Below are 24,996 nucleotides of genomic sequence, written 5' to 3'. Positions count from 1 at the left end.
GGGGCAGGAGATGGGACAACAAAGCCTTGGAAACTCCAGAGATGGCAGCTTTAATCAGGAACATTCCCGGGTGATGCGTCCCCTGCGCCCTGCTGGGGACAGGAACCTCTTCCTGCGCGTGGAAACGTCCGGAAGGAACGGCGGGGGAGGGGAGGGGAGGAGGAGGAGGAGGAGGAGGAGGAGGAGGAGGAACACGGATGTGGGGTCGCTCGATGGGTCACAGCCAGCCAAGGTCGATGTCCCAGCCGGCCATCAGTCCCCTCGGGTGGCCCCCAGTCACTTCCTGCGCCCGATCTGGGCCATCAGGTGGGCGTTGGCCGCCGCCTTGGCCCGCAAGTTCTTGGCCTTGGCGATGTTGAAGAGGATGTTCATGATGTTGGTGGGGACGTCGAGGGACAGCGTCACCTTGGTGCGCCGGTCGCTCTTGGCCTGGTTCTGCTGGGTCTTGCCCTTGCCCTGCGCCTGGGACGCGTATTTGTGGTGGCCGTCCCCCGGGAATGTCCTTTTCCCCAGCTCCTCCTCCTCCTCCTCCTCCTCCTCCGTGTCCTCCTCAGGCGCCTCCTCCAGGGATGGGGATGCGGATCCGCGCTTGTCCAGGACGGCGTTCTCCTCGGGAAGGATCCGCCGTGGCTCCGAGAGCGCGGCCTGGAGGCAGCTGAGGATGGAGGCGGCGCTGGAGAGGCTCAGGGCGCGGCCGGCGCCCCCGGCTCCCAGCAGGACGAGGAGCAGCAGCAGCCTGGGGTGGGACATGGTGGCCTGGCCCGGGGGACACCCGGGAGGGCAGAGACAGAGGTCAGCTTCCCATGGGAAGAGAGATCCTCATCTCCTCATCCCTTCCCGATCCCTGAACTCGCCTCCCTGCGGTCTTGGAGTCACCTCCCAGGTCCCATCCAAATTTGGGGCAGGCGGGAAGGAGTTTCCTTGGGATGAAAGGCCCGGCCCTTGGTTTTGGGGTGCTGGTGGGAGGTTTGCTTCCTTGGAGCCTCCATGGAATTTCCATGGAGGTGAGGGTTCGGCCTTTGCTTCCATGGAGGCTCCATGGAGGGGAGGATTTGGCCATTCCTTCATGGAACTTCCATGGTTTGGAGGATTTTGCCTTTTCTTCGTGGAACTTCCACATAGAGGATGATTTGGCCTTTCCTTCATGGAACTTCCATGCGTGAGAGGATTTGGTCTTTCCTTCATGGAATTTCCATGGCGCTTCCACGGAGAGGAGGATTTGGCCGTTCCGTTGTGGAGTTTCCATGGAGGCTCCACAGAGCTTCCATGGAGGTGAGGGTTCGGCCTTTCCTTCATGGAACTTCCATGTTCCATGGAAACAAGGACGATTTTGCTTTTCCTTCATGGAATTTCCATGGAACTTCCACAGAGAGGAGGATTTGGCCGTTCCTTCATGGAGCTTCCATGGAGATCCCATGGAGAGGAGAACTTGGCCTTTCCTTCATGGAATTTCCATGGAATTTCCACAGAGAGGAGGATTTTGCTTTTCCCTCATGGAGCTTCCATGGAGAGGAGGAATACTTAGCCTTTCCTTTGTGGAGTTTCCATGGAACTTCCACAGAGCTTCCATGGAGGTGAGGGTTTGGCCTTTCCCTTATGGAACTTCCATGAACAAGGATTTGGAAAGGATTTGGCCTTTCCTTCCATTGAACTTCCATGGAGCTTCCATGGAGAGGAGAACTTGGCCTTTCCTTCATGGAATTTCCATGGATGAAGATGATTTTGCTTCTCCTTCATGGAATTTCCATGGAGCTTCCATGGATGAGAGGATTTAACCTTTCCTTCACAGAATTTCCATGGAGCTTCCATGGACGAGGACAATTCTGCTTTTCCTTCATGGAATTCCCATGGAACTTCCATGGAGAGGAGGACTGAGCCTTTCCTTCTTGGAGTTTCCATGGAGCTTCCTCGGAGCTTCCATGGAGGGGAGGATTCGGCCTTTCTCATGGAACTTCCATGGAGGAGAGGATTTAACCTTTCCTTCATGGAATTTCCATGGAACTTCCATGGAGGAGAGGATTTGACCTCTCCTTCATGAAATTTCCATGGAACTTCCATGGAGAGGAGGATTTGGCCTTTCCTTCCTGGAATTTCCAAGGAGCTCCCGTTGGACAAGGAGTATTTTGCTTTTCCTCCATGGAGCTTCCATGGATCTTCCACGGATCTTCCGTGGCGCACGCGTGGCCGCTGCAGGCCCCGTTTGGGATCCCACAGATCCCTCCCCAGCTCCCGGAGCGTCCCCAGGTGCCACCAGCTGCCGCAAAGGTGACGCTCCCTGTCCCCTGCTCGCCCTAAAGCCACCAGAGATGTTCCTCAAGCCCATCCCACCGCCCTCCGTCCCAAAGGGATGTGGGAACGCCAATCCCATGGGATGGCCCCGTGTGCTCCGGGCTCGCTCCGCCCCCAGGAGCCTCCTACTTGAAATATGGCCATTTTTGGGTCTTTTTGGGGTCTTTTTGGCCCGGTTTTGGGGGCTGTAAATCCCTGGGTAACTCTCCTGCTCCACAAGCCCACCCCATCTCCCTTTATCCCCACCTGACCTCTCCCAAAAAGCCACCAAGGATCTCCCGTGGGGCTTTTTGCCCGTTGCAGGATGGAAAAATGTCCCCAGCCAGCCCCGAGGCCACATGGGCTCTCCAAGCTCCTGGAATCCTGCTGGAATTCCCAAAAACAACTGGAATTCTGCTGGAATTCCCCAAAATCCTGGAATCCCTCTGGAATTCCCCCAAAACCCTGGAATCCTGCTGGCATTCCCTAAACCTTGAAATCCTTCTGGCGTTCCCAAACCCCTGGAATCCTTCTGGAATCCACAAAATCCTGGAATCCTGCTGAAATTCCCCAAAACCCTGAAATCCTTCTGGCATTCCCAAAATCCTGAAATCCTTATGGAATTCCCCAAAACCCTGGAATCCTTCTGGAATTCCCCAAAAACTGGAATCCTTCTGGAATTCCCCAAATCCTGGAATCCTTCTGGAATTCCCAAAAACCCTGGAATCCTGCTGGCATTCCCAAAATCCTGAAATCCTTCTGGAATTCCTCAAAACCCCTGAAATCCTTCTGGCATTCCCAAAATCCTGGAATCCTTCTGGAATTCCCAAAAACCCTGAAATCCTGCTGGCATTCCCAAAATCCTGAAATCCTTATGGAATTCCCCCAAACCCTGGAATCCTTCTGGAATTCCCGAAAAACCCATCCTTCTGGAATTCCCAAAATCCTGGAATCCTTCTGGAATTCCCAAAAACCCTGGAATCCTTCTGGAATTCCCAAAATCCTGGAATCCTTCTGGAATTTCCAAAATCCCAGGAATCCTTCTGGAATTCCCCAAAACCCCTGAAATCCTTCTGGAATTCCCAAACCCCTGAAATCCTGCTGCCATTCCCAAATTCCTGGAATCCTTCTGGAATTCCCCAAAACCCTGGAATCCTGCTGGCCTTCCCAAACCCCTGGAATCCTTCTGGAATTCCCAAAACCCTGGAATCCTTCTGGAATTCACAAAATCCTGGAATCCTGCTGGAATTCCTCCAAAACCCTGGAATCCTTCTGGCATTCCCAAACCCCTGGAATCGTGCTGGCATTCCCTAAACCCTGAAATCCTTCTGGGATTCCCAAAACCCCTGGAATCCTGATGGAATTTCCCCAAAACCCCTGGAATCCTGATGGAATTCCCAAAAACCCTGGAATCCTTCTGGCCTTCCCAAAATCCTGAAATCCTTCTGGAATTCCCCAAAAACCCTGGAATTCTGCCGGCATTCCCAATCCTCGGGCCCCATCTTGTGGCCAGCGGCTCGCACGGCAATTCCTGGCCGGAATTCCATCCCAGGGCGCGGCGGGGACCTCAGCTGGGGCTGGAATTCCATCCCCGATTCCGGGGCTGGGAACGGCAAATTCCAACCCCATGGAGCAGCAGGAGGTGCTGGGAATGCCCCGGGAATGGGGGATGTTCCCTCAGATCCATCCAAACTCCATCCGGCATCTGGGATCTGTCACCTGCCGTGCTCCCCGAAATTGCCTTTCCCTGTCCGTGGAGTGGGAATTTCGGGAAGTTTTATCCCATGAACTCTGCCCTTTTCCATCCTATGGAAAGGGAATTTTGGGAAGTTCTTTCCCCTTAAATTTGCCCTTTGCTGTTCCTCAGAGGGGGAATTTTGGGCAGGTTTATTCCCTTAAATTCTGCACTTTGCTATTCCTTGGAAGGGGAATTTTGGGAAGTTTTATCCCATCAACTCTGCCCTTTCCCATCCCTTGCAGAGGGAATTTTGGGAAGGTCTTTTCCCCTTAACTTTGCCCTTTGGTCTCTCTTGGAGAGGGACTTTTGGGATTTTTTTTATCCCTTAAATTCTGCCTTTTGCCATCCCTTGGATAGTGAATTTTGGGAAGGTTTATCCCCTCAATATTTCCCTTTTCCATCCCTTGGAGTGGGAATTTTGGGAAGGCCTTTCCCCTTAAATTTGCCCTTTGCTGTTCCTCAGAGGGGGAATTTTGGGCAGGTTTATTCCCTTGAATTCTGCCCTTTGCTATTCCTTGGAGAGGGAATTTTGGGAAGTTTCATCCCCTTAACTCTGCCCTTTAGAGTCTCTTGGAAAAGGAATTTTGGGCGGGTTTATTCCCTTAATTCTGCCCTTTGCCATCACCTGGAGTGGGAATTTTGGGCAGGTATATTCCCTTTAGGTCTGCCCTTGGCTGTTCCTTGGAGAGGGAATTTTGGGAAGGTCTTTTCCCCTTAACTTTGCCCTTTGCCCTCTCTTGGAGAGGGACATTTGGGATTTTTTTATCCCTTAAATTCTGCCTTTTGCCATCCCTTGGATAGTGAATTTTGGGAAGGTTTATCCCCTCAATATTTCCCTTTTCCATCCCTTGGAGAGGGAATTTTGGGAAGTTCTTTCCCCTTAAATTTGCCCTCTGCTGTTCTTTAGAGTGGGAATTTTGGGCAGATTTATTCCCTTAATTCTGCCCTTTATTGCCAGCAGATTGGGAGGTTTGGGAATTTTTGTCCTCTAAATTCTGCATTTTGCCATTCCTCAGAGTGAGAATTTTCGAAGCTCTTTCCCCTTAAATTTGCCCTTTGCTGTTCCTTGGATGGGGAATTTTGGGAAGATTTATCCTCTAAATTCTGCTTTTTGCCATCACTTGGAGAGGGGATTTTGGGTGGGTTTATTCCCTTTAGGTCTGCCCGTAGGTCTGTCCTTAGAGAGGGGATTTTGGGAAGTTCTTTCCCCTTAAATTTGCCCTTTGCTGTTCCTCAGAGGGGGAATTTTGGGCAGATTTATTCCCTTAATTCTGCCCTTTAGCCATCACCTGGAGTGGGAATTTTGGGAAGTTTCATCCTCTAAATTTTGCTTTTTGCCATCCCTTGGATAGTGAATTTTGGGAAGGTTTATCTCCTCAATATTTCCCTTTTCCATCCCTTGGAGAGGGAATTTTGGGAAGTTCTTTCCCCTTAAATTTGCCCTCTGCTGTTCCGTAGAGTGGGAACTTTGGGCTGATTAATTCCCTTAATTCTGCCCTTTATTGCCAGCAGATTGGGAGGTTTGGGAATTTTTGTCCTCTAAATTCTGCCTTTTGCCATCCCTTGCAGTGAGAATCTTCAGAAGGTCTTTCCCCTTAAATTTGCCCTTTGCTATTCCTTGGATGGGGAATTTTGGGAAGATTTATCCTCTAAATTCTGCTTTTTGCCATCACTTGGAGAGGGGATTTTGGGTGGGTTTATTCCCTTTAGGTCTGCCCGTAGGTCTGTCCTTAGAGAGGGATTTTTGGGAAGTTTTATCCCATGAACTCTGCCTTTTTCCATCCTATGGAGAGGGAATTTTGGGAAGTTCTTTCCCCTTAAATTTACCCTTTGCTGTTCCTCAGAGGGGGAATTTTGGGCAGATTGATTCCCTTAATTCTGCCCTTTGCCATCACTTGGAGTGGGAATTTTGGGAAGTTTCATCCTCTAAATTTTGTCTTTTGCCATTCCTTGGATAGTGAATTTTGGGCAGGTTTATCCCCTCAATATTTCCCTTTTCCATCCCTTGGAGAGGGAATTTTGGGAAGTTCTTTCCCCTTAAATTTACCCTCTGCTGTTCCTCAGAGTGGGAATTTTGGGCAGGTTTATCCCTTTAACTCTGCTCTTTGCTCTCCATGGAGAAGGGGAGAGATTTGGGAGGTTCATTCCCTGAGCTCTCCCCTTTCCCACGGGGAGATTTGGCCGTGCCAATCCTCCCTCAGGATTTCAGGGAGCTGCTCCATTTCCACTCCTTTGCCTCCCATTTCACCCCTTCCCAAAACCCCCAAATCCCCCAAAATCCCCTCCACCTTTCCCTGGATCCGGATGGGAGAGGAAGAGGAAGAGGAGCAGCCATGGAGTGATCCCAGGAAAGCTTTTCCTGCAGGATCAAGGGAGGAAAACCCTTCCCAGGCACTCAAACCCCACACGGGATCATTGAGGACCCCAAATTCTCCTTTCCTCCAGCCCCAAATCCCACATTTGGCCCTTTAAACACCAGCATATCCCAGGATTTTTTTTTTTCTTGGAAAAGAAAATTAGGGTTTTCTGAAGATTTGGGAACAGGAATTTTCCCATGCGATCCAAGGCTGCGATCCTGAATGGGATGAAGATTCCTCCCACCCCAAAATTCCCATTTTTCCCAGCTGTGTTTCACCTCCCTCCACCCTGAGCTCCTGCAGGATGGGATGCTCGGGATGAGGATTCAGGGAATTCAGGGAATTCAGGGATTGGGGATTTTCCCACACCAAATCCTGGATGGGGAACGGGAATATTCCCCAAAGCCCTTCCAGAGCTGGCAAGATGTTCCTGCCCCGCCTGGAATCTCATCCCCCTCAGCACGGACTGAACCCAGCCCCTTTTCCTGGGATTTTTCCAGCTTTTCCCGCTCAACAAAACTCCGGGAATGTCAGCTGAGCAAAGGGAAAGGCGGAACAAGGGGAAAACGCGGCTGGAGCCATCCACACCCATTCCTGCTCCTCGCCGGGATGGATATCCTGGAAAAGGAGCAGGAATGAGGAAAAAAAATAAGGAAAATATTATTTTTTTGGGATTGGGTTTATTTTTTTTTTTGCCAAGAGTGGGGATGGGTTGTGCCCCTCCGCTCCAGGAAGTTTTTATGGAGCAGGAAAATTGGAATTGGGGTTTTCTCTTTGCTTAAAAAAGGAGCAGGAAAAGGAGGAAAAGCACCCGCGGTGGATCTGAGGAAATGGAAATTAAATCCGCGCCGCTGGTGCCGCTCCTCCCGCCGGGAATCGCTGGGAGAGCCGGGAGCGTTTTCCAGGAATTCTATGGGGATGCTGCCGACCCTGAGAAACCTCCCGCAGCTGGGCTGGGCGGGAGAAAAGCGCCTCATTCCCCAAATCCCAGCCGGGAAAAGCGGGATCGCCGCCTCTCCCGGCGGCAGGGGACCGGCATGGAGCGGGATTTTCCCAGGTAAGTCTGGGAGAAATTTGGGAATGGGACCTGGGGACTCCTCCAACTCCGACTGGTGCTGCCCCGATGCTTTTCCCGGGGCTGATTCCCAAAATCCGGGCGGGCTCGGTGGGATGGCATGGGGGGGTGGCTGTGCCTCGCTCTCCTCCCCATCCCTGCAGCGGCAGCAGGGATTTATCCCCCTCATTTTCCTTTTTCCCAAAATTTCCCAATCCTTCCCATGCTGCCCATTCCAATCTGCCTCCCAGAATTGCTGGAATAATAATAAAAAATTATTTTTCCTAGGAGGGAAGGCGAGGGGAATTACAAATCCCTTGATATCAAAATATCTTGGATTGCTTTTCCCCACCTTGCCTATTTTTATTCCCCTAAAAAACCCCAAAAAATCCTGGAAAATTCCATGTCTGGAGCATGGATTTGCCTCCTCCAAGAACATTTTTCCCTTCCCAACAAAGATTTTGTGGGGAAAATCAATTTGTGGGGGAATAAATCTCAGGAAAACAGCCCAGGATGGGATCTGGAGGTGGGAAAGTATCTCAGTCCCTAAAAAAAAGAAAACCCCTGGAATCTGATATCCCAAGGAAAACACTGAAATATTTAAAGTTTCTGCAAATGGGGGAATAAATAAATAAATCCCAGGCACTCACCTGCTTCTCCTGGATGCTTGGGATGGGAAGGATTTGCTGTGGAATCACTGCCAGGAAAGAAGCATCAGGAGCCTTTCCCAAACTTCTCCTCCCTGATTTTTCTTTTTTTCTTTTTGTTGTTTCCCAGGGATTGGGATATTTTCTTCCCTCTCTCTGGAAACCTTTTCCCCCTCCCTGGTGTATTTATAAAAATCCCAGGGATCACGGGGTTGGAGTCGTGATTCCAGCTTTGCTTGGGAATGATTTCATTCCAATGAGGTCAGAGCGAGCTGGTGACATCACGGAGCCGTTCCCCATCCGCAGGAAAAAAAAAATGGGAATTGGAGGGGGAGGAAACGACGTCAGATCCCAAAATCTGGGAAGAGTCATCCCAAAGTGGGGCTGGCGTCAGTGCTGGGATTTGTAGGATCACCTTTGTCCCCGGGGTTTTGGGGGCAGGGATGTTTTAATTCCAAAGGTTTTTCCGGCTCCGAGGATGCCGTGGATTGGGGTTACCCCCAAAAAATGTGGGTTTGTTCCCCAAGCGGGGATTTGGAAGGGTTTTCCCTGTTTCTCCCATTTCCAGGGAATTTTCTCTTCCCACTCATGCAGGGAAACCCTTGGAAAATGGGAATTTTGGGAAAGTTCTTCCGGGATTTGTTTGCACAATCCCAGGTGAGGCTTTGGGAGAGTATGGGATGGACAAGGGGGAAAAGCTGCAATTCCCTAAAACTCCAGCAGGATTGGGATTTGGGATCATCCCAAAACAGCAGCCAGCTGGGGAAAATTCCCAGTTTGGGCTCCCAGTACCAGACTGGTGCCAGTGAGCCCGGAGAGGAAACTCCTGGAATCCCCCAAGGTTTGGGAGCACAAGAGGATGGGTATGGGGATTTGGGAATGCGGATGGGGATTTGGGAATGGGGATTTGGGAACAGAGGGATGGAGATTTGGGAACAAGGATGGAGATTTGGGGATGGGGATTTGGGAACGGGGATGGAGATTTGGGAATGGGGATGGGAATTTGGGAACAAGTATGGGGATGGAGATTTGGGAATGGGGATGGAGATCTGGGAACAAGGATGGGGATGGTGATTTGGGAATGGGGATGGAGATTTGGGAACAAGGATGGGGATGGTGATTTGGAAATGGGGATGGAGATTTGGGAATGGGAACTGGGATGGAGATTTGGGAATGGGGATGGAGATTTGGGATTTGGGAACAAGGATGGGGATGGAGATTTGGGAACAGGGACGGATATTTGGGAACAGGGACGGAGATTTGGGAAAGGGGAGGGAGATTTGGGAACAGGGAGGGAGATTTGGGAATGGGGATGGAGATTTGGGAACAGGGATGGAGATTTGGGAACAAGGATGATGATTTGGGAACAAGGATGGAGATTTGGGAACAGCGATGGAGATTTGGAACCAGGGATGGGGATGGAGATTTGGGAACAGGGATTTTTCCCTGTGATCCAAGGAAGATCTCAGGTCCCTCCAAAGGGTCCCACCATGGATTTGTGGCTGGGCTGGATTCTCCTGGAGGCTCCAGGACCAAACTATCCAAAATTCCTTTCTGGAACTTCCTTGGAAAAGCCCTTGCCGAGCTGGAGGGGAGCAGTTATCCCTGAGAACGGGGCAAATCCTGCTAAAAGTGGGGAAAATCCCTGGAGAAACCCCTGGGGCCAGCAGAGCCCCGGGCTGGGCTCTGATTTAGGGTGGGGAGATGTTCCCAATCCCAGCCTGGAGAAAAGGGAAAAATTCCCAGAATTGTGGGAATTCCTGGATGAGGCCCCAGGATCTGAGCTGGGAATGGTGGGAGCTTCCCATTGCCTCCAAACCTTGGGAATTCTGCCCAGTCAGGATCCTCCTCTCCAGCAATTCCTTCCTTTCCCACCTCAGTTTGGAGCTTCCAGCTCCTGGAATGAGGTTTTGGTTTCCCTCCTTCCCCGAGGCCCGGAAGAGAATTTTTTTCTCCAAATGTTTGGAATTTTGGAGTTGTTTCTGGGGATGAAAACTCCCAGGTGACTCCGACACCAGGAGCTGGGTGGGAAAAATCCACGTGAGGGATTTTTCCAAGGAAAAGGATCAGGGCATGGGACTGAGAGACTTTCCCACCTCTGGATCCCATCCTGGGCCGTTTTCCTGAGTTTTATTCCCCACAAATTGATTTTCTCCACAAAATCTTTGTTGGGGAAGGGAAAATATCCTTGGAAGCAGGCAAATCCACACGTGGAATTCTCCATGTTTCAGACATGGAATTTTTCATGGGGGTTTTATTAAGGAAAAGTAGGGAAAGAGAAGGCAGCAAAAAGAAGGAATTTCCTGGTTTATCCTTTGAAAAGCCAATCCGGCTTTTTTGGCTGCCAGGGTTTGGGATTCCCTGCCTTGGGAGGAGAATCTGCCGCAAGAAAATTGCGTTTCCAAGGGGAAAAATTCCATCGAATTCCAAAATTCCGTCAAAATATCCCTCGGGAAGGAGCGAGCTGAGCCAGGGACATCTGAGGGCACCCCCAGGACCTGGAGGCCTCAAACTTCCCAAAAGTTTCCCTGGAAAAGTCCCGGATTTATGAAAAATGCAGGAAGCGAGGAGCAATCCCACGCATATCCCTGGGATCCCACCTCTCCTCACCTTTCCCTGGAGCTGAATTTCCTGGAGTGAATAATTTCCTCATTAAAGTTTCATCTCCACAAGCCGGGGAAAATCAGGGATTTGGGGTCATTCCACCCCAGGAACTTTGAAAACACACAAGAAAATTCCCAAATTCCAGAAGTTTTGCCCAGCCCAGGAGATCCCATTTGGTGCTTCCAGCACCAGAATTCCATGGTGGAGTCGGACATGGATGCATTGAGGGGCAAAAAGGACTTTTCTGCGTGGTTTTGTCCCTTTTCCCCCCATTTTTTGAGGTTCAATTTGCATTTTCCAGGCTGTGGAAGGAGGAGAATTTCCCTAAAATCCTACAGCAATCCCTTCATCTGCCACGAGGCTGATTTAGGGGATTTTATGGGATTTCTCTTCCTTCCAGCCCCATTTCGGGGTTGATTTTCACTCCTTCCAACAGCTCCAATCCATAAAGTTTTCCCAAATATTGGAAAACTCCATGCAATGGGAAGAGGAGAGCTGGCAATACAAAATTTAGAATAATTATTTTGCCTTTTTTGCACTTTTTTTTCCCCCCCACCTTTTCCAAGGGGATTTGCATCCCTGGGTTTCCACAAAGCTCTCCGTGTTTCACCTTCCTGAGAATTAATTCAATTAGTTCAATTAATTAAATGAAATTAATTAATTCAATTAATTCAATTAATCAAAGCCTGGAGCTTTGGAGTCCAATGGAATGTCAGGAAAGCTCCTTGGGATTAACTAGATTTGGGGTTATTTTGGAAATTCCCAAAAATCACTCAGGCCAAACCCAAAAATCCAGCAGCAGCTTCTGGGCATGGAATTAAATTTGGGATTAAATTTGGGGTTCAATTTGGAATTAAAATTGGGATTAAAATTTGGGATTAAATTTGGGATTAAATTTGGGGTTAAATTTGGGGTTAAATTTGGGATTAAATTTGGGATTAAATTTGGGGTTAAATTTGGGATTAAATTTGGGATTAAATTTTGAATTAAATTTGGGATTAAATTTGGGATTAAATTTGCGTTAAATTAAAAATTTGGGGTTAAATTTGGATAATTTTGAATTTGTAAATTTGGGTAAATTGGGATTAAATTGGGATAAATTTGGGTAAATTTGATTAATTGTTAACTTATCTAATTGAATGCGTTTCCCTCCAATGGAAGAGGAGGAAAAAAGTGGTGGAAGGGGATATTAAGAATCCCAAATCCTCCAAATTTTCCTGGAATGTTTTTATTTCTTTCTCTCTTTGGCAATTCCTGCTCCTTTCCCAAAGGGATTTTTGCACCTCTCTGGCCACGCGGGCAGCACAGACAAAAAAGAAAAATCCAGGAATTTGCGGAGGGAGCCTGGATTCTCACTCAGATTCTGGGAATTTTCCCTGATTTTCTGTGTCCCAGTGGAAAATCCACTTTTATCCCAAGGATCCGAGTCTTGGAGCTGCTCCTGCTTTTCCCTGCACCCAGAACTGGGATCTGATCCCGCAGCTGGAAAAGGCTGGAAGAGCTCAGGGAATGTTTCATTCCCTCCAGGCGGGTTTTGGTGCCTTCCCAGGATTTTTTTTTGGGATTTTTTGGGTGGTTTCAGGTGCCAAACGGGGCAGGACAAACAGCCCAGGGTGGGATTGCTCCTTGGGATTCCAGGGACAAACCCATCCCGATTTTCCCCCTTTCCTGCCTGGCATTGAAGGTTTTCTAGGATTTTCCAAGGTGGTTTTTTTTTTTTGCCTTCCCAGGGCAGAAAAAATGGATTAGGGATGGAGATTTAGGAACAGGGATGGGGATTTGGGAACAAGGATGGGGATTTGGGGTTTGGGAATAGGGGTGGAGATTTGGGAACAGGAATGAGGATTTGGGAACAAGGATGGGGATTTGGGAGTTGGGAACAGGAATGGGGGTGGGGATTTGGGAACAGGGATGGGAGATGTGGGAACAGGGATGGAGATGGGGATTTGGGAACGAGGATTTGGGATTTGGGAATAGGGGTGGAGATGTGGGAACAGGAATGAGGATTTGGAAACGGGGATTTGGGAACAGGGGTGGGGATTCGGGATTTGGGAACAGTGATGGGAATGTGGGAACAGTGATGGGAATTTGGGAACAAGGATGGGGATGTGCGAACAGGGGTGGAGATTTGGGAACAAGAATGGGGATTTGGGAACAGGGATGGAGATTTGGGATTTGGGAGTTGGGAACAGGGATGGGGAGTTGGGAACAGGGATGGAGATTTGGGATTTGGGATTTGGGAACAGGGATGGGGATTTGGGAACAGGGACAGGGATTTGGGAACAGAGATGGGGATTTGGGAACAGGGATGGGGATTTGGGGAACAGGAACGGGGATTTGGGAACAGGAACGGGGATTTCACCCCAGAAGGACTGTGGCTGGCAGGAAAAGCTCCCAGAGAGGATGGTGAGAGCCATGGAAGCTTTTCCAAGATTTAGGCCAGGCTGGATGAGGCTTGGGACACCCTGGGATTGTGGGAGGTGCCCCTGCTCCTGGGATGAGCTTTAGGACCCTTTCCAACCAAACCACGCCAGGATTAAATCCAGCCCTCCATGAACAGCGACCTTTAATTGCTCCCACGGTAAGAATCCATAATTAACGAGCCCAATTCCAGCTGGGAGCACCAGCAGGGGTTTCCTGGGCTGCTTTTCCACCTGGCGGGATTTTGTGGGCTCCTTCCCTGGATCCGATCTCTGGGCACGTCCCGAGGGCGCTGGGTGAGGCTCAGCGGGGCCATCTCAGGCCTGGCTCGTTATCCAATTACCCAAATTATCCTGAGCCAGCCTCTCCTCCCTCTCCATCCCTTTTCCTTTCTCAGGGTTGCTTAGGAACTGCTGCGGACACCGGAGCTGTGGCCGGGGGGGTTTCAAGGTTCCCTGGCTGGGCGCAGGATCCATATTCCAATATCCCATATCCCAGGAATCCCCTCCTGGAGTGCTCCTAAATCCTAAATGGATTTGCATTCCCCGAGCCACAAATCCCGCTCCAAAATCCCTCTTTATGTCCAGATTCCATGAGGAATCTGAGCTGGCATGATGCGCTCTGAATCCCAGATTTCCACTGCTCAGCTTGGCTTTTCCCGAGGCCTTTTCTCCAAAGGATGTTCAGGAATTTTCTGTTTTGGAGCCTGGAAAGCCACCAGGAAACCTGAAGCCTCTTCCCCCACTCCTGCCCTGAGATAATTTCAAGGAACTCGATTAGGCTGCCCTGACATTTCCAGGGAAGCGCCGGGGCTCCGTTCCCGGAATGCCGTGGCCCTGCCAAAGCCTGGATGGCAAATCTGCAGGGAACATTGGATTAATCCAGGGAGGATTAAAAAATAATTCCAGTTCTCAGCTGCCCCAAGCTCTGATGGGAATTTGAGCTGGGTTTAATCCACTGAGCTTGATCTTAGGCCTGCCTAAATACCGGTTTTCGCTTCCCAGCTCTTCCAAACCTGGATGAAATCACTTGGATCCCTCAGGAACGCGGATTTTGGTGGAGGGTTTTGAGCCAAATCATTCCCTTGGGAGGCTCTTCCCAACTCCTTTGGATGCTCCTGGACCAGGAGCCCAAATCTTTCTTGGATTTGGGATTTGGAGCCAAAAGCTGCTGAGAAATTCCAAAGCCAGGGAGGTGAGGTCTGATTTTTAGGGATGGCACCGGGCTGGAAAGGGAAAATGAAGGGATTGGCCAAAAATTTCTGGGAATAACAACCCAGGAAGGGAATTTCCTCAGGCTCCCAAATCCCACAGGTCCCTTCCTTGCCTCCTTCTGCCTCCACCCCTGTGGATTCCCAGCTCTGGAAAGGATTTTCATGGAATTTCTGCTGCTTGGGCTCTCCTCAGCCTTGGTGAGAACTTCCCACAACTTTTGGCTCCAAATCCCAAATCCTAAAGGCTGGAGAAGGATTTGGCCTCCTGGCCCTGGAGCATCCAAAGGAGCTGGGAAGAGCCTCCCAAGGGATCCATTGGGGGCATGAGGGATTTTTCTTCTTGGATTTGGGAGAAAATTCCACTTTGAGTTCTTAATGAGCACTTAATTGTCGAATACGTTGTTATCCTGACTGGAATGGAAAGAAGAGGATTTTTAATATGGAGCGATAGGACACGGGGAATGGCTTTAAAGTGGAACAGGGCGGGGATGGATGGGATCTTGGGAATGAGGAATTCCTGGCTGGGCTGGGATTGCCAGAGCAGCTGGGGCTGCCCCTGCATCCCTGCAATGCCCAAGGAAGGATTGGAGCACCCTGGGATAGCAGAAGATTCCCTGTCCATGGCACGGGTGGAATTGGATATTCCTCAAAATCCCTCCAATCCAAACCATTCCGTGATTTTATTTTCCAACCATGGAACTTCCTGCCTCCGTTTCCCTGATCGTTTTTGCCCATTTAATTCGGGAATGAGATTATTTCCTGATTTTTTAAATTCCTTTGTTTCCCTGCGTGGTCTCAGCTCCCTTGAGGCTGGAATTCCACTCATTCCATATTGCCTGGGATGTTGGATTCCAGAGGCTGCGGCATGCCAAGATCAGCATCCTTCAGCATTCCTGGGTAAATTCACACAGGGAAACCAGGAAAATGGGAAAATTTTGGGAATGTTTCCCAGAATTCCACTTGTTCCCAAGCCCCGTGGAAAAGCCCAATCCCTCCCTTCCGGGTGACGCCGCTTTTCCCACCGGGAATGTTTTGTTTCTCCTCCCAGGGAATGTTTTTTTTTTCCTGCCCAAGGACATCTCAGGACAGACCAGGATTTCAGGAGGAGTTGTCACTCTGGAAATGGCTCCTTGCCAAGGCTTACAAAATTCCACGTTTTTCATTTTTTTTGCGGGAGGCAAAAGGAAGAAAAGTCCCCAGATCTCTGCTCCTCCCTCCTCAGTACCTGGAATATTGTGGGGGAGGAAAATCCTGGGATTTTGGGAGTGAGGAGAATCCTTTTCCTGCCTGTGCTACCAGGAGCAAAGGGCCAGCCCTGAATCCCAGGAAATCTGAAATCTGGGAACGCTGAAACTTTGGAAATCTGAGTTCAGTTTTACCAAATTACGTGGACAACTTTTAATAAATCCCTGTTATCCCAATGGAAATCCTGGGATTCTGGGAGTGAGGAGAATCCTTTTCCTACCTGTGCTACCAGGAGCAAAAGGCCAACCCTGAATCCCGGGAAATCTGAAATCTGGGAACGCTGAAACCTTGGAAATCTGACCTCAGTTTTACCAAATTACACGGAAAACTTTTACTAAATCCCTGATTTCCCACTGGAAATCCTGTAACCTTTCCTAGGGATTGTCCCATGGAGCAGGACCCCTCTCAGCTGTGTCTGGGTCTCCACGGGACCAAAATCCAGGGATTTGGGATCCCTCTTACTGGATTTCCACACCTCTTCTTGGATTTCCACAAGCTGCAGCTCCAAGCTCCTTGAGGAATTGGAAGTGGCTTTTCTTGGGGAGAAGCCTGGCTTGGATCCCTATTTTTTTCTTGGAGATTTTGGATGGTTCCTTTTAACCTGCCCAGGGAATTCCCAAGTGGAGGAGAAGGTTGGAATTCCTGAAGGCCACAGGGAATTCCCAAGTGGAGGAGAAGGTTGGAATTCCTGAAGGCCACAGGGAATTCCCAAGTGGAGGAGAAGGTTGGAATTCCTGAAGGCCCCAGGGAATTTAGGACCAGGCCAAAAGGGATGGGGCTCCACCTGACCCAGCTGGAAAAACAGATATTCCCACTTTTCTCTGCCATCCCCAAGGTTTCCCTCTTCCAGGCGAGTGACCCAGAATTCCACAGCACTGAGACACCTTTATTTTACAAAAATAAAACTCGGGAATTTGTGCCAGCTGGTTTGGCTCAGGAATTCTGCCCTTCCCATCCTCCTTTTTCTGAGCATCCGGAGGTTTCCCTCTCCTCATCCCAAAACGCCCATAATTCCAGTTTTCCGACGTCTTTTTTTCCAATGTTTTGGTGTTTGTTTGTTTGTTTTCCTTGTCCATCCCGGAGGTGTCGGAGTCACTCCTGCCAATCCCGTTGGATTTAAATGAAGCACTTGGAGCTGCTCATCTCCCTCTGCCTGCTTTGGGAAAAAGAGGGAAACAATGGGAATGTTGGGGCTCCCTCTTGGAATTCCCAAGCTCACAGCAACTCGGGAGGTCCCTGACACCACGGGATTTTCCCATCCCACATCCACAAAAAGCAAATATCCCTATCCCGACTGGATCCTGGCTCTGCTTAGGATCAGCCAGGAAAAATGGGCACACGGAGGACTCAGGGATGTGTCTTGGATTGGGATTAATCCCATTCCCAGTGGTTGTTTCTTCCCACAGACCCTGCTGGAGGTGCCTTCAGCTGCTTTGTGAAGTTCCCAGTGGCTCCTAAAGCAAATTCCCTGGAAAAAAAATTGGGCAGGAGGAGCTTCACTCATTTCCTCGTGCTGCTGGGCCTGGAATTCAAGCCCTTGGAGCGATTCCCAAAATTATGGATCTGAGCCTTTAATTCCGATCTCTTTTTTAAGTTTCCTTCAAGCCCTTGGAGTGATTCCCAAAATTATGGATCCAAGCCTTTAATTCCTCTCTCTTTTTTAAGTTTCCCTCAAACCCAGAGCAGATGAACCTCATTGGAGATTTTTTTTTAACGGATTGTGGAGAATTCATGGATTTTTTTTCCCAAAGGTCTCCAGGCAGAGGGAATTCCCAGAGAGGAATATTTTCCTTTGAAATCTGGGATCAGTCCCAGCTCCTGCCCTGCTTGGAGCAGGGTTTGCATTCCTGCCAGGCCCCATTTTCCCTGGCATGACCTGGAGATGAGGGAAATCCACATGAATGGATCCCAAACCCCCTGGATGTGGAAACGGGAGCCAAGCTGTGCTTCCAGGAGCTTTTCCCATTGAACCCTGGATGAGGTGAGACCCCAACCCTGGGATGTTAATCCAGACCTAAACTGGCCTGGATTGGACTTCAGGTTCTGCCTGGAGATGCCAGAGCGTGCTTGGATGGAACTTTCCAAAGGGTTCTGAGGGCACAAATCCCCAAATTCCTGCAAAATTTCACTCCTTGGCAAGCACAAAAGACATCCAAAACATCAGGACCTGGTGTCCAGGTGGATCCATGCCCATCCCACCCATGGAATTGCTCGGGGGAGAGGTCCAGGAGCTCCTGGGAATGATCTGGGAATGGGCAGGGAAGAAAACCCTGCGACTTCCTGGCACTTCCACCTTCAGATGTCACAGACATTTCTTTCATGAAAAATCCTCTCTTAGGATTTTCCCGCTGAAGCTGAGAAGTTCAGCAACCAGACATAAACAATGGGTTATCTGCTGCTGTGGAATGTAACAGGTCTGCCTGGATTGGCCCAGTTTGGATGTTTGGAGTTGGTGGCCAATGCAGGACGGAGTTTTCTTGGAGAGCGAGGTTTGTTATTCATTCTTTTACTTTCTATTCTTAGGTAGCTAGCAGCTTCTGGAAACTCTCCTTTCTTTTTCTTTTTAGTATAGTTATAATAGATGTTTATATCATAACATAATAAATCAAGCCTTCTGATCTTGGAGCCCAAGATCTCGTCTCTTCCTTCATCCCAAACACCCTTGTGACCACCGTCAACATCAGGAAGTGTCAGTGGGCAAACCCTGGGTGGGTTTTCCTGCTCTGGCCTCGCTCCTGGCTGGAGGAGGAGGGAATTTGGAGGGCCCAGGCTCACCTGGGGGGCTCTGGCAGCGGCGCTGGCATTCCCGCCGGGATGGGAAGCGGTTGCTGTTCCCTCGGCAGCCCCCGAACAGGAAGGGCCGGCAGGAGCTGGTGGGGATGTGGAAGTACCAGAGCAGGGAATGGTGCTGGCAGGAGCCCTCATCCATGGGCTGCAGGCACCGGGCTGCAGGAAAACACCCCACCATTCCCACGGGTTGGATCCCGGTGGGAAAACACCCCACCATTCCCATGGGTTGGATCCCAGTGGGAAAACACCCCACCATTCCCACTGGTTGGATCCAGGTGGGAAAACACCCCACCATTCCCACGGGTTGGATCCAGGTGGGAAAACACCACCATGGTTGTCCCCAGGTTGGATCTGGGCCTCATTCCTGCCAATCCCACATTCCCCACAGGTTGGATCCCGGTGGGAAAACACCCCACAAGTTCCATGGGTTGGATCCCAGTGGGAAAACACCCCACAATTCCCCATGGGTTGGATCCCAGTGGGAAAACACCCCCACAACTATCCAGGGGTTGGATCCCAGGTGGGAAAAGGCCACACTTTGGAAAATATCCCCATAACCATCTATGGGTTGGATTTGCTCTGAAAAACACCCCACACCCAGCCCTAGGCTGGATCCCAGGGTGGACAAAAGAGGAAATCCAGGAGTGGATTCCCAGAGGGGACAAAGGGCACATCCAGCACCGGATTCCCAGAGTTGAAAAATGGGAATATCCAGCAGTGGAATTCCCAGAGTGGGCAAAAGAGGGAATCCAGGAGTGGACTCCCAGAGTGGAAAAATGGGGATATCCAGGAGTGGATTCCCACAGTGGACAAAGGAGGGAATCCAGCACTGGATTCCCAGAGTGGAAAAATGGGGATATCCAGGAGTGGATTCCCAGAGGGGACAAAGGGCACATCCAGCAGTGGATTCCCAGAGTGGGATAAACTCTTTGTTGCTCCATCATCCATCCCTGTGATTCCCACCATGGAGGCCCCTGACCTTTCCAAAGGGACGGTTAAACCCTGGATTCCGGGTGGGATATTTTCACAGGAATGTTTTGCATTCAGGGAATTCCAGGAGGATCCTCCCACTGTGTTCTTCTGGATCAAAACCCCCTCCAGTTCCTTCACCAGCAGCTCAGCACCCCTGGGGCAAGCCCAGCTGCTTTAAGCCAAGCCCAAGCTGAGCTTTAACCTCGCGTAACTCCTTCAGTGCCACATCCCTTGATCCCAAGGCTGAGCAGCCCTTCCCACCTGGGAAGTGACTTCCCAAAATGCCACTTAATTCCCAGCTTTTCACCTGGTAATTGGCTGTCGGCTTCTCCCTGCGAGGCTCCCGCCGTCTGCCGCGCCGGGGCTGGGGGGGGGATAAAAACACCAAGGAAATCACACGGAATGAGGGCGCACAAACAAATTATCCCTCATTTAAATAAAGCTCCTCGGAGCCTTCCGTGGCTAACGAGTTCTCCTAACAAATGTCACGGAGCAACCGGGCCGCGGGCAGCGAGGAGCCGGCGGCAATAAAATCCCTTAATGGTGTTAAACAACTCCGTGGGAAAGGTTGGGCGCTCGTCAGAGAGGGTGGAAGTGCTGGTGGTTGTTTGCAGGAGATAAATGTCAGGCTGGAGCTGGGGAGGCTCGGAAAAGCCGGGAGCGATCGGAATCTGGCGGCAATAACGCTCCGGCTGCAGAATCCTGTTAACGTCTGGAGCCTCGTCACTTAGCAGAGGGATTTATGGGCCCTCCTGCCTCAGCCCCGGCTTGTAATGGGATTGTTGGCTGCTGCCGTGATTCAATAACACCTGGAATGTCCCATCCATCTGATCCCGAGCGCTGCCGCGGTGTAAATCGAGTTTAGATCCAGATGGGAGACTCTGACGTCCGGCACAGACGTCGGGAGAGCGCCTGGAGTGGGGATGGCTGGGGCTTGGTTCGGTTCTAGGCTTGGCTGGATTTTTTGGGATGTGTTCATCGCTTACATGGGGCCATCATCCATGGGTTTGACTTAAAACCATTCCCAAAGCTCTTCCCAAAGCTCCCCATCCTGGGGAATCATGGATTCGTAGAATACAAACTTGGAATAGGAGGATCCTTAAGGCTCCTTCCAACCCAAGCTGTTCCATGCCTCAAGCTGGAAAGGGGGCTGTAAAAACCCTGGAATCCAAAACTCTGTTGGACCCCTTGGATGATTTTTAAGGCCCTTTCCATCCCAAACCATTCCACGTCTCAAATTGGAAGGGATCAATAAAGACCATTGAGTCAAACTTTCTGTTGGAATCCCTGGCCTGGAACTGGATGACTTTTAAGGCCTCTTCCATCCCAAACCCTCCCATGTCCCAAATTGGAAAGAGGCCTGTAAAAATCCTGGAATCCAAACCTCTGTTGGACCCCTTGGCCTGGAATTGGATGATTTTTAAGGTCCCTTCTATCCCAAACCATTCCATTTCCCAAACTGGAAAGAGGCCTGTAGAAACCCTGGAATCCAAATCTCTGTTGGACCCCTTGGATGATTTTTAAGGCCCCTTCCAACCCAAACCGTTCCATGCCTCAAGCTGGAAAGGGTGCTGTAAAAATCCTGGAATCCAAATCTCTGTTGGACCCCTTGGCCAGGAATTGGATGATTTTTAAGGTCCCTTCTATCCCAAACAATTCCACGTCTCAAACAGGAAGGGATCAATAAAGACCATTGAGTACAACTTTCTGCTGGAATCCCCTGGCCTGGAATTGGATGATTTTTAAGGTCCCTTCTCCCAACTTCCTAGAGGGTGTTGGAACTCTGGACATGGCTGTTAAGTCCCTTCCATGTCCCAAACTAGAGGGTGTTGGAAGGATCATGGAGTCCAACTCCCTCTTAAACTTGAGTTTGGAGCATTGAGATCTCCCCTAGAGGATATTTTTGGGGTGAGCAAGAGGATTTAATGACAGTGTTTGATCAGCTTTAATTAAGCCCCAGGCTGGAAAAGCATTCCACTGCTCCATCCCCCTAATTTGGAAGAAATTCCCCAAGAGATTCACACTTGCATCCCATAACAAACCCCCACACCTGCAAACTGCAGGACAACACTACAGCTGATTTTGGGGTGTAAAGGGGACAATTTTGGGGTGTCTTGCTCAGTTTTAAAAAATATTTTTAAATTTAAATGGGATTTTTAAATTTTTTTGAATTATTTCTCCAACTGTGCCATCCATTGTACCCAACTCTCCTCCTCCTCCTTCCTCCTGGTGACAAAATCTGAGCATCTTCATCTGCTGAATTACAAGAAATGATCCCAAACTCTCCCTCCTTTTTAATCCTGTCCTGAAGTTTGGATTTTGAGCCCCAAGCAGGAGGAATCCTGCCACAAATTACCCCACAATCCCTCAATTTCCCCCTGCCCTGTTTTCCCTCTGTCCCACCAACCCAGACGGAATTCCAAGCCCCGGTGAGGAGATCAGGAGGTCCATGGGTGGCTCTTGCCCTGCTCTGGAGCAGATCTGGCTCTCCCAGGGCCCTTCCCTCTTGGAAAACCCTAACAGGAACAGCTCCAGTGGTTTTTCCACGAGGAAAAGCTCATGGAAAACATGTTTTTCCGTGCTTTTAAGCTGTGGTTTTATCCTTTATTACAACGGTCACGAGGCACTGGACAGGAATAGTCTGGGATGAGTGTTTGGTCTCACAGACGCTGTTCCTGCCTGGTTGGAAGTTTTACTGGAACTTGCCAAGGATGTGGTGGGAAAAGTGGGACAAAATCAGCCTGGAAACGGCTGCCTCCTCCCAGCTTTTTAAAAGGAGCCCTTTGGAAGGTTGGGATCACCACTGATCCCGTGAATGTTTAGGTTTTCCTCACTTTCAGGAGCACGGGCTCGTGTCACCTCCAAGAGCGTGGGAACCCTCCCTGGGAATCCCATCCCTGCCTCGTTCCTGCCCAATTCCGGGGAAGAGGATTTATCACGGAATGCTCCAGAGGATTCATTCCAGGGTTGGAAAGGCGGGAAGGAGGAAGCGGAACTCACCTGCAAGGAGTGGAGGTGGCTCCATGAAGGGCTTCACTGCAGTCTCCACCGTGGTCTTGCCATGAGTTGCGCCAAGCTTTTCCTCCCAATTTCCACCATTCCCAGTGTATTCCTGAGCCTGGGAATACCCTTGGAGCCGCCTGTGGACTTCAGCCACCTCCAGACCTGCAGATTGAGGGTCACTGAGGATGAATCCGATGCTTTGGGGTGGGCAGATCAGCTCTCCAGGCTCCGTGGACCATCGGATTTGAGGATTCCATGAGTCCCGGAGCTCATCCCGGGGAATGGTTTGGGATGGTGGAGCAATCCCGGAATTTTGTGGGCAGGGATTGGGATTTCTGCGGGCTCAGCTTTAAAAAGTGGGAGTTAGGAAGGGATTTGAGCACATCCTGGAGGAGAGGGTGAAATCAGGAAATTTCCAGGATTTCCTCTGATCCCTCAGATTCCTCTCAGGAAGACCCATCCCCCCCAAACCAGGATCCAAAAGCTGTTGGTGATCCAACATTTTCTGCACTGAATCCCAGAAAAAAACCCCATTTATTCCTAAAAACAACTTTTCACTTGCAGTTTTGGGCTGGTTTGGGGCAAGGAGAAGATCCTTTCCTGCACGAATTCCCAGCCTTACCCTTTTCCACGGACATCCTTCCCAACTCACCTCCACAACCTGCAGACAGAAGAGACAGGGAAGAGTTTGTTTGCTACTTCTTTTTTCCAACATAAATTAAGATTTTCCAAGGAAATAATTATTTTTACGGATTATTTTTCATCCCTTTCCCCACCCTTTTCAAGGATCCAAACGATTCCTAACAACTCCAGTGGTGGTGAACCTAAAAATCTTCCATATCCATAGGGAAAGCCCAGGGAATGGGGCAGGAAGGCTCTGCTGGATCTGAAATAAATGGATTTTTTCAGAGCAAGGAAAGCAAAACCCCAAAAACTTTCAATGTTGGGATTCTGGGATAAAACCATCCCCAAATTTGGTTGTTGTGGTTTTTGTTTGTTTGTTTGTTTTATTTTATTTTTAATTTTTGTTGGGTTTTTTTGGGGTTTTTTTGTGGTTTTGGTTTTTGTTTGTTTGTTTTTTGTAGGTTTTTGTTTGTTTGGGTTTTTTGGTTTTTGTTTCATTTGGAGGGTTTTTTTGTTGCTGTTGTTGGTTTTTTTGTTTTGTTTTGTTTTTTGTTTTTGTTTTTTGTAGTTCTTTTTTTTTTTTTTGGTGGTGCTGGTGGCAGTTATTCCCCGTGGGAGCAGAGAATTCTGTGTGCCAAGGAACGCCACAAAAAAAACCTGGGAATTAAAAGGTTCAGTGACCTCCAAGTGACCCAGCACCTTCCCAATCCACGAGGAAATGGGGGAAAGATTTGCTGACAAAACCAAATGGGAAGGGGGCGGGGAGGTTTTAAGGGGATAAAAATGAGATTTTCAGCAGGTCAGGAATCTGCAGGGCCTGGAATTCCACGCTCCTGGAGAGGGGCCCCAGCTCCACCTGCTGCTGACGGTGACATTTGGACGCGTGCTGGCACGGAAATGGCTCCAATTTAGCTGCTGGCAGGGTCACCACGGGGCCAACTCACCACAAATCCCTCTCATTTCGCTCCTCAGCACTTCCTTCACCTCTTCCTCCTGTGCCAGAGTGGGAAAAAATGGAATTAAGGGATGAATTCCAGCCCTGGCACCATCTCCCTGCTTGTCCCACCGAGGTGGAGCCACCTGGTTTGGGGTGCAATGAGAGCAGAGATTTGGTGTCATGGTTCAAGATTTGCACCTCATTTCCTCTGGAAATTCCTGGTTTTCCTGCAGCCAGCTCCTCTGGCCATGAGAAATGGAATCCCAACCCAAGTCACCCCTCAAACCTGGGCTGGCTGTCCAAGGAGTGTCCTCACCCTCCTGGTGCTGTCCCACTGATCTGGAGCCACCTCGTTTGGGTGCAATGAGATTGGAAATTTGGTGTCACGGTTCAAGATTTGCACCTCATTTATTCTGGGAATTCCTGGTTTTCCTGCAGCCAGCTCCTCTGGCCATGAGAAATGGAATCCCAACCCAAGTCACCCCTCAAGCCTGGGCTGGCTTTCCAAGGAGTGGATGATTTTTAAGGTCCCTTCCATCCCAAACCATTCCATGTCCCAGATTGGAAGGGTCTGTAAAAACCCTTGTCACCCATCACCCCATGTCACCCCTCAAGCCTGGGCTGGCTTTCCAAGGAGCGTTCCCACTCTCCTGGCATTGTCCCACTGATGTGGAGCCACCTCGTTTGGGGTGCAGTGAGATTGGAGATTTGGTGTGATGGGGAGCTCTACCCAAGGTTTGTGGCCCATTCCCTCTGGAAATTCCTGGTTTTCCTGCAGCCAGCTCCTCTGCCCATGAGGAATGGGACCCCAACCCAAGTCACCCCTCAAACCTGGGCTGGCTTTCCAGGGAGTGGATGATTTTTAAGGTCCCTTCCATCCCAAACCATTCCATGTCCCAGACTGGAAGGGATCAATAAAGACCATTGAATCCAGCTCTCTGTTGGAAACCCTGCCTTGGAATTGGATGATTTTTAAGGTCTCCTCCATCCCAAACCATTCCATGTCCCAGACTGGAAGGGTCTGTAAAAACCCTCGTCGCCCATCACCCCATGTCACCCCTCAAATCTGGGCTGGCTTTCCAAGGAGTGTCCTCACCCTCCTGGTGCTGTCCCACTGATCTGG

The 24,996-nt window shown here is 49.9% G+C and overlaps 2 protein-coding genes across 2 annotated transcripts in view; both read right to left on the bottom strand.

Annotated features, from left to right (window-relative positions):
* Positions 1-276: 276 nt before the first annotated feature.
* On the bottom strand, positions 277-750 carry UCN3 (urocortin 3). The gene has a single exon (XM_030960962.1). The coding sequence runs from the start codon at positions 748-750 to the stop codon at positions 277-279; it is 474 nt and encodes a 157-aa protein (XP_030816822.1).
* Positions 751-16,412: 15,662 nt separating this feature from the next.
* Positions 16,413-24,996, bottom strand: part of LOC115910598 (collagen alpha-1(VII) chain-like) — a 107,296-nt gene continuing 98,712 nt past the window's right edge. Inside the window, 6 exon segments of the mRNA XM_030960850.1 lie at positions 16,413-16,703; positions 18,323-18,493; positions 19,617-19,673; positions 22,310-22,474; positions 22,935-22,973; positions 23,881-23,929. Coding sequence (XP_030816710.1) covers positions 16,687-16,703; positions 18,323-18,493; positions 19,617-19,673; positions 22,310-22,474; positions 22,935-22,973; positions 23,881-23,929 — 498 coding nt within the window. The 3' untranslated portion in view covers positions 16,413-16,686.

This window comes from Camarhynchus parvulus, chromosome 1A, assembly GCF_901933205.1.
Source record: "Camarhynchus parvulus chromosome 1A, STF_HiC, whole genome shotgun sequence".
NCBI classification, from domain to species: Eukaryota; Metazoa; Chordata; class Aves; order Passeriformes; family Thraupidae; genus Camarhynchus; species Camarhynchus parvulus.
The sequence above is the reverse complement of the archived record's forward strand: the minus strand, read 5'-3'. Positions and strand labels throughout refer to the sequence as shown.